At 33.2% G+C, this 17,090-nt stretch overlaps 1 protein-coding gene across 1 annotated transcript in view; it reads left to right on the top strand.

Moving 5' to 3' along the window:
* Positions 1-12,369, top strand: part of LOC145260597 (choline/ethanolamine kinase-like) — a 152,259-nt gene extending 139,890 nt beyond the window's left edge. The window contains exons 8-9 of the mRNA XM_080118874.1: positions 5,909-6,079; positions 12,125-12,369. Of these exons, the coding sequence (XP_079975000.1) occupies positions 5,909-6,079; positions 12,125-12,196 (243 nt within the window). The 3' untranslated portion in view covers positions 12,197-12,369. The remainder of the gene's footprint in view (positions 1-5,908; positions 6,080-12,124) is intronic.
* Positions 12,370-17,090: the final 4,721 nt, after the last annotated feature.

The following is a 17,090-nucleotide window of genomic DNA, read 5'->3' as shown; positions in this document are numbered from 1 at the left end:
ATATTATCTGAAACTCAGATCAAACCCCAAAAATTCTGCCTATTAATGCACTTTCAATCCCAACTACACACATTTATTAAAAAAAAAGAAAATGCAGTTAAACCCTTTGGACTCTACATGGAAGAAACCATAAAACCACTTACTGACAATTCAATAGATCAAACCAGCATCCATGAGGAAAATCTCACAGAACTTCCACCCTGGCTGTTAAATTAACCTAAAGTCATACTAGACCTGACAATATATACTAAATCCAATACTCACCCCACAGACTATAGAGATTCTTACCCAAATCGGACACACGTTTACACAGATGGTTCTAAAGATCCAAACAGAGTGGAATGTGCCACTATTTCAGAAAACACTGGCAGAAAAGATTACCAAATAACTTTTCAATCTATAATGTAGAAAATTACAGCCATAATATCTAGAGAAAACTCTAGATATTATCACCAACCAAAACTCCAATAAATTCATAATATTTGTAGACTCATTATCAGTACTTGAATCATTAAAAAATCAAAAATTAAACCATCCCTTACTAATCAAACTGTTACAAAAGATTTATTCTATCAGACAACACAAAACTTTCTTCATCTGTTGGATTCCTAGTCACTGTGGTTTCCATGGAAATGAAAAAGCTGACATGATAGCCAAAAATTCCCTAAAACTCTAAATAAGCGCCATAAAGGTCCCACATATGGACTACAAATGTTCAATAAACAATTTTATTATAAAGAAATAGCAAGAAAACTGGAACAATTGCCAAAACAACAAACTCTTCTAAATTATGCCTATACTTTAAAAAAAAAAAAAAAACCTACTAAATCTCAGAAAATCACATAAAGAAGTAGTAGTCTTTTCACATATCTTGATAGGACACACATACATAACTCACTCCCATATACTAAAAAGCGAACAACCTCCCAAATGTATACCATGTCACAAACCTTATACGGTGAAACACTTCTTACTTGACTGCTATGACCTCACAAGAATTCATCAACACTACTGCAAGGCCATAAACTTAAAAGAACTCTTTGAAAAGGAAAATCCTAAAACCATTCTAAATTTCCCAAAAAGAGCAAATCTTTACCATAAAATATAGATGCCATCAAATAACAAACGATACCAAAACATTACTCGAATATACCCAACAAAAATCAACTCCGAAAGCATCTAAAAAAATTTAAATTTTATATACAGCATTAAATGACCCAAACAAACAAACTATTATTGGCCTTGGTCTCCCTGATATCTTTCTAGTCAGAAAGATTTTAGGTAGGTTTTTATGCAAGTTTGTACAAAACCCTTAATAAAAGATTAATTTACGATACAAAAGTACAGAGTAATTTTTAGAACAAAACAATGAAAAGTTTATTTCGAAAGAAAAAGAACTTTATTTCCAAAGTGAAAGAAAGAAAATAGAAAGTTCTAGGATGTTTTTGTGTTGAGAAGCAGTAACTTGAAGTGTCCCCAGGTTGTCCAGTAGAGATTTTCAGTGAAATAATCACAGCCTGGGGGGAGGGGGGGATCAGTCAACAGAGGTTCTTCAATCCTCATTTCCAATGTGATTTTTCTGACAAAGGGTGAAGAAAAAGCTGCTTTCTATGTCAGTAGTGCTTTGTAAAGAGTAGCCTGAGATGTCGGAAAATTTCTGTTTCTATGTCTATCCTTGTGGTCATATCACTAGTAAGGGTGCTGGAGGTAAACGTTTCATCTGGGCTGACACCCGCCTGATAGTCAGGGACCTGAACCTTGGATTAACCACTAAGGAGGCTGTCCTATCAGCAGGTGAAAAGTACCGGGGCTGCTGTATTGCCATTTGGTGAATGGATTCTGGACCATACAGTAATTTCTGGGAGGGCTTCTCGATGCCATACTAGTGGGTAATTGTTATGGCTTTACCTTATGTGCCACAAAAAAAAAAAAAAAAAAAAAAATTCTTGTCTTTTTCTCTCTTATTTTCCCTCTCTGTCCTGCTCCAACCAAGTTTACTGACCTGCTCCACAAACCTAAAACCTCAATCATGACAAATCTCCAAAAAAGAAACCCGAATAAACCTATAACCCCATCCACCAACGTAGACCCCTACTACCAGGTCTCCTTCTCCAACATCAGGAGTCTACGTTCCAACCTTCCAGAGGTTGAAACACAATTACAAGAGACGAAACCGGACATATTCTTTCTAAGTGAAACTGGCATAGGGCCAACCACTTCTCTAGACGAATTCATAATTAAAGGATACTCCAACTTAACATCTAAATCTGACCCCCAAGATCGCCATGGGCATGGAATATGTGCCTACATCAAAGATGGCTTTCCATGTGGTAGGGATATCTCCAGAGAAGACCCTAATTTACCTTATTTGTGCTTTTGGGTTGCACTAGCTTACACCACTGCATTTAAATTTGCCCTCTATTGCCCCCACAACAATGGGGTTACTATCTTTAAGAACATATCTGAGAAAATTGACCACATCCTGTCTGCTCATCCTTCGGCTAACATTCACATTTGCGGTGACTTCAATGTCCATAATGTGGAATGGCTGACCCACTCAAATAAAACCGATGACGAGGGGAGGTTTTGTCATAATTTTGTCATTGCCTATGACCTCACTCAGATTGTTCACGAACACACCCGTGTGCCCGATACACCCGGTCAATATGCAAGCCTTCTAGACCTTTTCCTCACAACTTCCCCTGAGCTGTGTTCATGTTCTGTTCTATCTCCTCTAGGATCCTCTGACCACTCTGTTGTAGCAGTTAAGATAAAAATGAAATGTAATAAGTCTTCAGACGTACTTCTCCACCGTACTGTATATCGATACTCTATGACTGACTGGGATAGCTTCTGTACATTCATATCTGACCTACCTCTGCATTCCATGTTTAAGAAGGATGGTTAATTATAGGCATAGATCGATTCATACCATCCAAAAAATTCCAACAAAAACCAGCTAGCCATAGTTCTCCCCAGAATGTGCTGCTGCCATCGCGCACAGAAATCACTTTTTCCATAGCCACTAACATAATAGATGTACTGAGACTAAAGCTGCTTTCAGGACTGCCAGCAACCACTGTAAAAGAGTAATAAAAAATGCAAGAGAGCTATATGCTCAGTCTGTTAATTCCAAAGTAGCTGAGCAGCAGCTTGGTTCCCACCAATTCTGGCAAATAGCAAACAGGATCTTAAACAGAAGTGTGCGTTCTATCCCAACTATCATCAATGGACCTCAGGTCATCTCGTCAGCATCAAACAAGGCCAAACTATTTGCAAAGAACTTTGCAGCTAATTCTACCCTATGCGACAATGACCATCAACTCCCTTTATTTCCTCCTATAACAGACAACATGCTATGCAACATACAAATATGTGTGCGTGAGGTCGCCAAGTTAATCAAGAACCTTGATTCCAGTAAAGCAACTGGCTCTGATGGCATTCCAATTATAGTGTTGAAAAAGCTTCAACCAGAACTTGCCCCCATACTTACAAAACTGTTTAAGCGTTGCCTTAAGGAGAAGTGCTTTCCAACACCCTGGAAAAACTCATCAGTGTGCCCTGTATTTAAGAATTCAGGTGAAAAACCATCTCCCTCTCAGTACAGACCAATAAGACCTGTGTGTCATGAGTAAGTTGTTGGAATCCATATTAAATAAAGAAGTAGTCAACCACCTCAACAGAAACAACCTTCTTAGTGACATGCAATATGGTTTCCGCTCTGCAAGATTTACAGCAGATGTACTAACGGTTATATCTCATAGGATTAGTGAATCTCTTGACAATGGTTTCCTTTCCAGGGCAATTGCTCTTGACATATCGAAGGCCTTCGATAAGGTATGACATAAGGGCCTACTTCACAAGATTTCCAGCTACGGTATTACTGGAAATGTTTTCTCAATCATTAAATCATTTCTCTCCGATAGGTTCATAAGAGTAGTGGTTGATGGGCAGAAATCAGAGGCCCACAATATTAATGCTGGAGTCCCCCAGGGGTCCATCCTGGGCCCAACTCTCTTCCTGATCTACATCAATGATCTTCCTAAACACATACTTAAATCATTCGTTGACATCTATGCTGATGACACGACCATCTATGGCAACACATCAAAGGCTGTAAATGACAAAGTTCTCTCTGATTCTCTCTCCTCTGATCTCGAGCGTGTGGTTCAGTGGGGGAAGATGTGGTTGGTTACCTTTAATGCATCCAAAACCAAACTCCTATCCTTACATCATCAACGCTCTGATCCCCATCTGGCATCAATTGTGATGGATGGCTCTCGTCTGGGTGAGGCCCCGTGTTTTGACAAGCTTCTGGGTTTGACCTTTACTCCTGATCTGAAATGAAACACATACATCAAGTCTGTTGCCGAGGTCGCTGGAAAGATGGTGGGATCCTTCTACCGCTCCAGAAGATATCTCACTACTGATGCAATTCTCTATCTGTATAAAAGCCAAGTACGTCCAAGGATGGAGTACTGCTGCCACATCTGGGCAGGAGCTGCTAAAAACAGCCTATCCTGCCTTGACAGAGTACAAAATAGACTTTGTGGTTTAGTGGGGGACGCCCTTTTCTCTTCCCTGCAACCTCTCTCCCACAGAAGAGACGTTGCGAGCCTGTCTTTGTTTTATCGTTATTTCCATGGCAGGTGCTCGTCTGAGCTCCAATCCCTCATCCCCCCTCGCCAATCTTTCATGAGAAACACCCGTCTGGCTGAAACTACTGTCAATAATTTTCCCCCACTCTTTATCTGTGCCAAAATCCAAACGTAGATTCCATAAGCAAAGCTTCTTTCTTAGAACTGCACGCCAGTGGAACTCTCTGCCGCTTGCCTGTTTCTCACCTGACTACAACTTGGACGTCTTCAAGTCCAACATAAACAAACTCCTGACAAACCGCCCCCTTAAGTAAGACACTCTATCAAAACCCCCCAATACTAATGATTACTACAATACTATCTCATTGATTACTGTACACGCAATAACCCTTATCCCTGAGTGGCCTTCGCGCCTTGATAAGTGGTGACCCCCATGTAAAAAAAAAAAAAAAAGGTCTGTCTTCTTTGGTGGTCTGATCTCCTCTGGTCCTACTAGCTAGTTTCTGACAGGTGTAATTAGTTCCTTAAGGGACATATAGGATTAATGCACCCTAGTAGCTGACTGGTCAATACGTGGCCTCATCAATCAGCAAGGGGGCATTAATCCACAAAAGAAAATAGTTTGTTATGGTGACTGCTACAAGACATGGGTACTTGCAGAAGGGACCACATGAAAGCTGCCAACATTCTAAGTGAAAATGTTTCTATAGAATGAACTGGTTTCAAACTTGGTTGTCAGTCCATGTCAGGATAAAGGTAATAATAAAGGAAGAATAAGAAAGTAGGAATATCACCACATTAAATCTGTAGTTGGAGATATATATATATATTAGCTAGCAGAAAGCTTATTTTGTTTGTTTTTTGTTTTTTTGTTTTTACTTTTTTTTATTTAACTGGCTTTACAAACTCCTATTTCCTGATTCAAACACTTTAAGCTGGGCTAAATGAGAAATTACAATTTATAAAATACTAAGAAATATTTTAGAAAAATGCAACATGAAAAATCATTTTAATTGTTTATTCAATTAAATTTTTTAAATTTCTTTTTTATCCATTTTCTTTTCATTATTTAAAATTATTTTTTAAAAGCTTTTTTTACTTTAACTTTTCTTTGTTTTTATTGTTTTATGCGTTTTCTATACAAACATTAGATGTAAACTGTTCTTTGTTTTTATTGTTTTATGCATTTTCTATACAAACATTAGATGTAAACTGTATGCTCACCATTCCTTTTTTTCTCTTTCTAATTTAGTTGAATAGTTTTTTGTTTTTTTTCTGATGAAGCTTTGAAAATTTTTCTTTACTTTCAGTATGAATTTTTTGAAGCTTACCTTTCCACTTATAGTAAAACAGAACCAACCGAAAAAGACCTGCGACGATTGTATATTGAGTCCAACACCTTTACCTTGGCATCACATTATATGTGGGGCTTGTGGTCCCTTGTGCAGTCAAGAACATCAGAAATTAATTTTGGATATTTGGTAAGTAAAATGCTGTCATTGTTGGAGTGGTGAGAAGCTTGTCGCAGAAAGCTATTTTGTAGTCATGTCACTTTATGTATTTATTAGACTCACCTGGTTTGATAACAAGAAAAAGGTTACCAGGTTCCAGTTAAGACAGACTTCTCTACAATTTAAATGTTTCATCAACACAAGATATCGTTTGGAAAGAGTTAAAGAATCATATTCAACAAGGTGATTCTGCCAATGTATATGTACTATAGAAATATAATGGAATCCAAGTCTTTAGTCATGCTTCTTATGCAAGTTACTGCCCTATTGACTGGAGCTGTATAATACACTAACTGCCCATCTGTAGAGGGGTAAGACCCCCCCCCTGTCCTAATGAGGCCACCTGTTGACTGTGGATGGCAACCTGTAAGGTGTTGGGACGGAATCCTAGTGATGGAGCAGTGATTGATCCAGCAATAGAGTGGTTAATGGCTTCCAACACACCACTTTGGCTTTTACTTGGGCTGACAGGTACTCTGATAGGGCCTGATCCAATCAATCGACTGGTCTTGACATACCCTAGCTCATATGCAGTTATTTTTCTCCCGAACATATTATCCAATCTGCTCAGCCTTATATAAGCAAGGAGGCGAGAACTGAGGGTCAATTGTATTAAAAGAAAAAACTGACACCTGTTGCATTATTGAACAAAACCCAGAATTTGGCAGAGAATTGGATTTTCTTTGGCACAAGTATATTAGTATTGTATCCCTGTTTCGGTCAAGGTGAATGGATTCATTGCCAACCATAGTTGGACTTGGTGGTGGGTGGTGGAGCATTGAACCAATGAAAATCGAAACTCAATCATGGCTTTCTCTTTTTAAAAAAATCCAATTTAGATTCTGATATCGACTTAAACTTCCCAAAATTTATTATTGAATCATTGGATGAAATTAAACTTGACAAATTATTCCGTTTTCTGATTGAAAAAGTTATATCAAGTAGCTCAAATAAAAAATGTTTAAAAATTTCAAAATGGCAATCTGTTAGTGGAAGTTTAAATGAAGAAACACGCAGAAAATCTGTTCAAAATGAATAAATTCCACAACATCAAATGCAAAGTACGTCCACATTAATCTAAATTAAATACCTCAAAAGAAGCAGAGAGCTTTCAATAGCAACGCCAGAGAAAATCAAAACAGCATTAAAAAAAAAACAGGGTGTGAAGGAATATAAGAGAATTACCATCAGACGAAACAACAAAACTATGCAGAACTATGCATCTACTCACGCTTGATAAACCATCAATACCAGAAGATATTGGAATGGGCTAGATAATAGAAAGAGTAGAACAATTCATACCAGCTCGCCTACAATGTTTCAAATGTCAGAAATTTGGTCATCACAAAGACTTTTGCAGAGGACACCAAGTATGTGGGAAGTGTGGTGAACGTGACGCAAACCACACAGTGAGTGCAAAAATATAAAATGGGCAAATTGCCACGAAGAACATCCTGCCTTCTCAAGGACCTGCAATGTCTTCAAGAAAGAAAAGATGTGAAATACACCAAAAATTCACCATTCTCAGAAGCTAGAAAATTGTTAAAAGCTATATGGGAACAAAAATAATTTGACAATGGTAAAAAAAAAATCTCAGGACAATACTCAAATAGATAATTATATAAAAAAAACTTACAGAAAAGTTAATAAATTTGAACACAAATAAATGGCCATCATTTCAAGAAAAGCTTAAAACAAATGTATTCAACAAAAACAAAAATCTATTACGAAAACAAAATTAAATGTGGATAACAATGTAGAAATGCCCAAAGAGAGTTCTCGGACAACTGAATCTACAAAGTGAAAGACGTCAAAGATCACCAATCCGACCTCCAACCTAACAGAGACATGATTGAAAATAAGACAAAAGAAAGTACAGGTAAAATGCAGAACTCGAGTAAAAGAATAACATAACCTGCTTTGATAACATCAAACAAAGTTGCGGAATCTACCTCTGCATTCCATGTTTAAAAAGGATGTGTCCTCCATAGCATCAGATCTGACCGAATGGTTAATTGTAGGCATAGACCGATTCATACCATCCAAAAAAATTCCAACAAAAACCTAACAGCCAGCCATGGTTCTCCCCAGAATGTGCTGCTGCCATCGCGCACAGAAATCACTTTTTCCATAGCTACCAATGTAATAGATGTACTGAGACTAAAGCTGCTTTCAGGACTGCCAGCAACCACTGTAAAAGAGTAATAAAAAATGCAAGAGAGCTATATGCTCAGTCCATTAAATCCAAAGTAGCTGAGCAGTGCTTTGGTTCCCACCAGTTTTGGCAAATAGCAAACAGGATCCTGAACAGAAGCGTGCATTCTATTCCGACCATCATCAATAGACCTGAGGTCATCTCGTCAGCATCAGACAAGGCCAAACTATTTGCGAAGAACTTTGCAACTAATTCTACCCTATGCAACAATAACCATCAACTCCCTTTATTTCCTCCTATATGCAGCATACAAATATCTGTGCGTATAAAAAGCACTGTATGAAAACAACGCTAGCAAATAAATACTGGGAACTTAAGGAAAGCGGACATTTACCAGTAATTGAATGGAAAATAATAAGACAAGCTACCACATGTAGAGACCTAGACGACCCATGTAGATTATGCCTTCATGAAAAATTTGCTATCCTGTACTTTAAAGAACCCCAACATCTATTAAACTGTAGAAGAGAAATAGCGAACAACTGTGTTCACAGGATAAAATTTACTCTAGGATAGCGATACAAAATTTTAAAACTAACAAAAACAATAGAAAATAAACAAATTAAATAAAATAAATTAAATAAACATGAATATACATAAACTATCACACATATATGTTGTGTGTATATATATATACACACATATATATATATATATATATATATATATATATATATATATAAACTAACATAGAAAAAAACTAACCTAGATTTAAAACAGGTCAAGAAACTCAATATCCAGGCTAAATGGAGCACACACAAAGGAACAGGTCAACCAGAGGTCAAATAGGCCTTTGTCCGGTAAGTGCATGTTCATTGGCTGATAGGAAGGGCGCGGTGGATACTAGAAATCTGATTGGCTAACTAAAATCTCAATAGAAGGTGCGTATATAAAAACGACAGACAACCACAAAATTCGCGCATAAGCCTGAAGAGTCCTAGAGTGGATGAAACGCGGAATATTCTGTGTAGCTTAATCGTCATATATATTTCATAACTTACTAACTAGCTCTACTTACATATTGAGCATTTGTGAAGTAAGTACTTAAAGTTTATGCATAAATTTATACTTTCATATATTAATTTTATGTGAGTAAATGAAGTAGTTATATATATGCACACAACATATGCAGGCTGGATTTAATCTTTAGATAACTCACAGTGGTTGATATGCCATAGAACCTAAACAGCCAAATTAAAATTGTTTATAAAATGTATATCTATTGAAAATTTATAGTTTGATCTATAACTGTTAAATGTATTGATCTGTTAAATATGTAAACTTATTGAAATTGCTCTTTACTTTTTCTTCAACTTTTATAAAATTTGGGTTAGCGTTAATGAACCAAAATGGGTTGATACGTTGTAAAACAACCAACCAGTCGTCCAAGTTATGATGAGAGGTGAGCAAGGAAATATACCATCTGTTTAAGTTGGCATCTTAACTATAACTTGTTTATATTTGGCTGCCAAACGGTTTGAGCAGAAATGAAAAAAAGACTTGCATACACAAAGTGTTATAATCACATGCTGTATCACTATGATTAAATAACATATACAAAAAATATATATCTTAATTGTATACTGCAGCAGTCATTATACCTGCTACCCTCAATTCAGATATAAGAAAAAGGGTTACTTTGTATTTGTAACATCTCACATATTGGCATGTTACCTTCTGTGTGTTGTCTTTAAACATGGCTCCTCAAATATGGCATTGTGCGTGATCTTTGAACACGGCTCCTAATTATGTCGGGTGTTGTCTTTCAACATGGCTCCTCTAATATGTCATTGTGTGTTGCAAATTGATCAAGTAGTTTTATTTTTAAACCGAAAATTATTTTTCTACGAATTTGAGTTTTTTCAATGTCCTAATACTGGTCTATATAATGGGTATATATTAGTGTCTTTGTAATGTATCTAAATCAATACATGTTATATAACCAGCTTAATAACGTGTGCATATATCTACATTTATTAAAGTGTATCTGTGATCATCTAGTGTTGATTGTATGCACTGTGTGTGATCATTTAGCAGTGTTTCGTTTAATCTTTCTAAAGTTTGTTGTGGGTGTATACCGTTCAGATACTGTTTCTGACTGGATGTTTGTCTTACAAAGAGATGAACATATTTCTTTGGTTCAAAATCAGATAAAGGAATATATACCTTCTGGAATAGTTTCTTGACATGCTGTCCTGAAATTGAAGACCCTTCCCTCTAAAGAACTCATGATGACAAAGTTATAACATCTCCATGGTTGCAACGACTTTTGTTTCTCTGAGTGCACACCTATTTTTCTTTTGTTGTTACATCTTCTCTAATTTCCCAGCCGAACGTGTCCTGGCTGACAAAGCCAACCTTCTCTCATGGATATCTCCCAACTCTGCATCTCTTAACAGACTAACCTACTACATGGTTTGTCCCGTGAATATTTATAAAATCCTTTCTTCGTTAGTTCGATTCTATGACATCAGATCCAGGTCAGTCATTATTGTCAATCTTATTGCTTTGCTAACTAAATTTTAAAGTCTTTTATTATTATGAACTAAAATTCCTAAATATTTCATTATAAAAAAAATCTAACTATAAATATGTCCCTCCATTCTTTTTACTATTAAAACATTTTTCTTAATCATTCCTTTTTGTTATTGAAGTATTATTTTTTTAAAACATTGACAATCGCAACCACTTTCACGTTTTTATTTTATATTAAAAATGTCTCCCTATAATATCGCAAGCTTAAAAAATTTGGAGTTATTTCTTTTGTTTTTAAAATGGCAATGCAATATCATCTCTGTTCGTTTGGTCACAAAATTTAATTTTTTGATTTAAAAATAGAATTATATGATCAATTGATGTAATTTTTGGTGTTTTTCTTTTGTTTTTAATAGAGAGGAAATTTTGGTTAAGCACCATCACTTACATGGTAATATTAAAGTTGTTTCATTGATTCAATCATTTTGAGATGACATGTTGTATAAGACTGAAAATACTCTTTTTTTTTTTCCTAGAATTTTCTGAATCATCTTTCACCAATATAAAAGTTCACAAACAAAAAAAATGAAAATATAATCAGTTTTCATGAAACGCCATGCATCAACTTGTCAGGTTCATTGTCAGTAATCTTCTAAACTTCAGTGACAAATTCATGTATTCTGACAGCATCAGATTGTTGATCTTGTGTTTTTCTCTTTGATGTCACTTTGTAGTTGAATCAATTCTTTCAATTTTTTTTTTTTCTGACTTTTTTTATACCTTCTTTTTCATTTCCATGTTGAGGAAGTTTGAAATCTCTTTGTTTATCCTCATGAAAAAAAATTTCAGAAACTACCTTGAACCAAGTGTAAAAGAGATTCAAACAATTGCACTTAAAGGATGGTTAGAATTTTAAAAAGATCTCTCTGGTAGACTATATGAGATAGTGGGTGAATGTCTTGCATCCGATAGGATGTCCCATCCCCAGCTTAAATAAAATGATGAGAAAATTAAAATAAAAACAAGTAGTCTTTATGCCTTGCACAAATATGTAGGCTCACAATTGCCCATAATCAATTATTCTGACATATAACAGAAATAGTCGCGCTTTTCATGAAGACCAAACTGACAACAAAAGTATAAAACAAATATATGCATAAAATTAGCAGTTGAACTGTGTATCTTGTGAATGTGAGTTTAATAAAAGTTTTAAAAACTGAATTGATATATTTTTTTTTTTTCACCTTTCCTTCTGTTTCCACCTTTCCTTTTCTGTTTTACAGAATCTGTTTTTCACATTTCTTTTTCTTTTCTCCTACTTTCAGGAATATGCTATGAACAGGTTTGAACAATATAAACAGATGAAGTCTCAACTTCCCTCCATCTTGGCTGAATAGTCTACACTTTTCCACAGCAGGATTTAAATTTTTTATGTATCTGCTAATAAATAATACAATGAACGCAAAAAAGAAATGAAGAAAAAGTTGTTGAGTTGCACTGCTGATCTTCATTATGGTTTTGAGGTGGCACACAAGATAGCACCCCTTCCTCCCACACACGCACACAAAAATTAAACTGAAAGAAAGAAAATTGACAAATAGAAAAAAAAAACTGTTAAAAGATAATCATACAAACATTTATTACTTTATTTTGTTGAAATTGCATTTTAAAATCCACAACTTAACTTTTTTAGTTCTTGTCCAGAATTTCCTTTGTATTAAAAAACAAAAATTTTTAAAATCTGTGTAATGTACGTATCTATGACAACAAAAATTCCATGTTCCAAAAATCACATAAATTGAGCAAGTTTTTTATTTTTTTTATTTTTAACTGAAAAAATGAAATTTTATAAGTAAGCGAAAAGGAACTGTCTTATGTCGCCATCTGGTAGAAACAAGGGCAGATAACTTCACAATAATTCACACTTGCAAGATCGACCTTGTCTTGTAAGATTTCCCATTAATTACTTGAAATTGTTTTAAAATGATTTTGTTTATCAAAATACTACTACTTCATTAATTTATGGGATTTTTTTTTTTTAAATATGATCTTTCTGTCACGGGTACGTATATCAAAGATTTTTCTGTATTTTTCATTTTTAATATAGAAGGAATTCTAGACAATCATCCCCATTATTTTTCATTCTAATTTATAATGTAATTTTATATGATTTTCTTTTGAACATATTTTTTTTTCTTGTACCAATATATATTTTTAAAAATTATTAAATTTCCATGATAATTTGTTATTTTCTGTCGATGAACAAGATCTGACCATGAGCAAATTATCTGCTGTTTTGTCAACAATAATCAAATGTGTATTAATATTATGCTCTATCTCTAATGTTGAGCACTCTAATTTTGTAATTAAGGCAACTTATGAACTAAGGATACTTCTTAAATGAGAATCTTGTAACCATAAAATGATTGATTTTGACTGGTTAAAATTAATGGATGAAGAGATATTTTCTTGTTTAATGGCCGATTAAATTGTTTCATCTGTTTAAATGGATTTTTATTTATTTTTTTTTTCATAACATAAATTTAAAATATGTCAGCATTTTCTGAACTATTTTTGGCTATTTTGAAAACTTAGAATTTTATCTTAATATGATTTGTTTATTCTTGGTTCTAAGGATTTATTATCTTATATCTTATCCCCTCTGTTGCCACATGCACTAACACAAACACTTACAATGATTTTTATTTCTTGACATTCAGTTTGACATATTTTAGAAAGATTAAGCCTACTACCCCATCCCACCAATAAAACGATTGGACAACAAATATTTTTATCATACAGCATTTGTTATGAAAATATCAACTGAAACTATTAATAAATGACTGTCCCTACTGATATCCTAAGAATGCAGTGTCCTCATTATGACATGAACTATATCTGGTGATGAGTCCTCATTTAGAGTTTAGGGAGTCGGTACATTTGTTAATCATTATTCCTGAATACCATCAATGAGGAAAATAAAATCAGTTGTGAGTATGATATGAAATTGCTGCCAGAGATCGATACACAAATCTCCATCTTGAATAAATATTTCAAAATACTAAGATGTTAAAATGGTCATCAAATGCTATAAAATAATCCAAACTAATGACATAAATTTTTTTTTTTTTCTTCATTTAAAATCACAAAACCCTCCTTCAGATTGACTTAAAAACCTTGAAATGATATTAGAATCATTGATCCAAAGGATTAAATGTAACTAACAATTCTGCTCCTCCTGTTTCCTTCAATTAAGGAGATGTGTGGGGGCATGATTAGTGTCAAATCCTATTATGCTCATTCAAGCACTTGTACAATTAAGGAAAGGTAGGAGCCCATCCTCCCTATTTTGTCCCATTCTTAGCACAGCAGTTTATTTACAACTGCTTTTGCTCACTTGTTGCTATTGCTTTGCAATTTAAGTCCTATTTACTATTTGATATCATTGAAATAAAAAATTATTGATGAAAATATAAAGAGAAAATTAAATTGACTACTAATACTACCATGACTACTACTACTAATTATAATAATAATAATTATTATTATTATTTTTTATCTATATTAAGTGAATGACATTCTTTTGGTTCTTGTCCAGAATTCCCCCTAAATGAAAAAAAAAAAAATCTGTATGATGTACATACTCATGACAAAAAAATATATCCTAAAAATTTATAAATTGATCAAATAGTTTTATTTTTAAATAAGAATCAAATTTTATGAGTATTGAAGGAGTGACCATCTTGCCTGCCATTTAAAAAAATAAAAAAGAATAAAAAAACAAGCGATGTAAACTCAATAATAATTCATATTAGGTTTATGTTGTAATGCTTACGAATTACTATTAAAATGATTAAAATTATAAAAATGATTCTTTACAAAAATGAAGCTATTTGATCAATTTAAATGATTTTTGGAATATGATATTTTCATTTCATTACAGATACATACATCATACAATTTTTTATTTTTTATATTTTTAATATAGATGAAATTCTGAACCAGAACCATTTTCTTTCCCTTTTCATTATTTTTTTAGATTTATGCCTTTCTCTCTTCAAATAGCAATTTGTTAGACGCAATGCTATAGCAGTTTAAATTTTAGAATCCGACTGAGAAAACATCTATAATCTAATATAGATGTTTTCTTATTAATATTTATGGTGTACTTTGCAAACCTAATGTTACTGATTAGCACACTAAAAAAAATCACTTTTATAACTATTTCATTCCTAAGTCATTGTATTAGTATCACAAAGCTAATAAAATATGGTGACATATTAGTTTCTCTTGGTAAATTGTTTTCTACTAAATAAAATAGTGGAAGCCGAAAAAAATGAATTCATTTTAATAAAGCATTTATTTTTAAATATGTAAGTATTCCGCAAATTAGCATTTATCAATAACAAAATTTATATTCATTTGCTAGCTATTAATCAAAATTTTTTTTTTTTTTTTTTATTTATTTTTGTTTATGTATTTTAATTAAAATGACTGCTTATAGTTGTGTTTTTATGAATGTGTCCTGAAGAATATTTCCTGGAATTTGGTAGAGACCCCCCCCCTCACCTCCAAATGTGCATAGGTCTTGTCAGTCATCGACCGTTTTTGCTTTTCAGTGGTGTCAGCCAACTGTTAGCGTTTTTGTTTGGGAAGATCAATATCAAAATGGTTGGAGGCCTTTTCAAACTATGATTTATTTATTTTTAATCTAAAGTGTTTTATTCAAATATATCCTTCATAATAGCCTAAACCTTTCAGAGATCTAGTTGGTATTTGGGTTCCTTCTCGGCTGTGAAAGTCGAGCTATTTTTTTGACCTGGGGTCATTACGGTTATTGCTGGTTTGCTCCTATTTCCTGATGTGACAGAAGTCAATTTTATGCAGCCGGCCAAAAACGCTGCAGATTTTCTGATTTGGTTGCTACCCTTGCCTCATGATGGCCAAAACTTATTTTTGGTGGATGGCTAACAGTTACCAATGTCCGTGCAAATTAATTTGAACGCCGAACCTCTACAGGATACCAGTTTGAAGATGCTATCAACAAGACATTGTCTGAAATAATGTAAATCCAGTTTATGATCGAAATAAATACATTTTTGAAAAATTAAATTGATATTTCAGTCGTTTAAATTTGAATGAAAATTGTATCATATTGACTTGTATGCAAAAAATGTGTTCTTGTGCATTGGATTTCAAATAAATGCATTTTCAGTACACTTGTGTTGAAATTAGTAAAAATTTCCAAAAGTATCAAAAATAATTGAAGAGAAAAATAATTACAAGTAAAAATAAAATTTAGCGTTTTATCAGATATAAATGCTAAATTCCAGGGAAGTTAATTGCAATTTATGATGTTTTCACAAAATAATTGGATTATTTTTTGATATTGTAGCAAAATTCGAAAATTGAATTTCATGTGAAACCAATGGTATCTAATGAATTTTCATGTCGTATTTAAAAAAATAAATAAAAATGGTAGAAAATTAATTATTAATGAAAATAGTATTTGAAGACCATTAACAAAAATTGAGTTTTGCAAAAAAAAAAAAAAAAAAAAAACTGGAGAATTTGATTGTAACAAAAGGGAGGTAAATCTTTTCTGAAAATTCCAAATCTTTGGACAATTTTAGCAAATCTTAATTTTTGCTAATCATCTTCGAAAACTGTTTTCATTAATAATTAATTTTCTATCTTGTCGTTTTTTATAATTTTTGGATATTTTTATTACTGTAATATAATTCAGTAGATTCCATTGGTTTCACTTGAAATTCAATATTTCGATTTTCGGATGTTGCTACAATAACGAAGAAGAATCAATTGTAATCCGCCATTTCAAAATAGAAAATGACAGTCCACTCATTTACAAACATATATATATATATATATATATATATATATATATATATATATATATATATATAATTAGTTCTACCAGATCTACTCAATCACATTTCATAATATTTGTAATTTTTTTACTAATTTTAACATAACACATAAGTGCATAATGTTTTTCGTACCTAAAATGCATTTTTTGAAATCCCATTATATTGCACAAGCACTAAAAAATGTTAATGTGTAACAGAAGTGTGTGTGCATCAAAATTAGTTGCACCTGACGCAGCTTTTTACTTTTCTTTTTTCATTTTTAAAGTTACATTTAATTTCAATATTTTTTGTTCATTATTGAAAAAAATTGTTAGAAAACTAAGATGTCTTTATAAAATTATTGCATGTAAATAGCTTCAGAAATGTTTAAAACAATAAGAATTCTGACTTCCTATTTGACAAT

Source organism: Euprymna scolopes, chromosome 36 (genome assembly GCF_053919585.1).
Source record: "Euprymna scolopes isolate OS-2025 chromosome 36, ASM5391958v1, whole genome shotgun sequence".
In the NCBI taxonomy this organism is placed as follows: domain Eukaryota; kingdom Metazoa; phylum Mollusca; class Cephalopoda; order Sepiida; family Sepiolidae; genus Euprymna; species Euprymna scolopes.
Note: the sequence above shows the minus strand (reverse complement) of the source record. Positions and strands in the feature narration are given on the sequence as shown.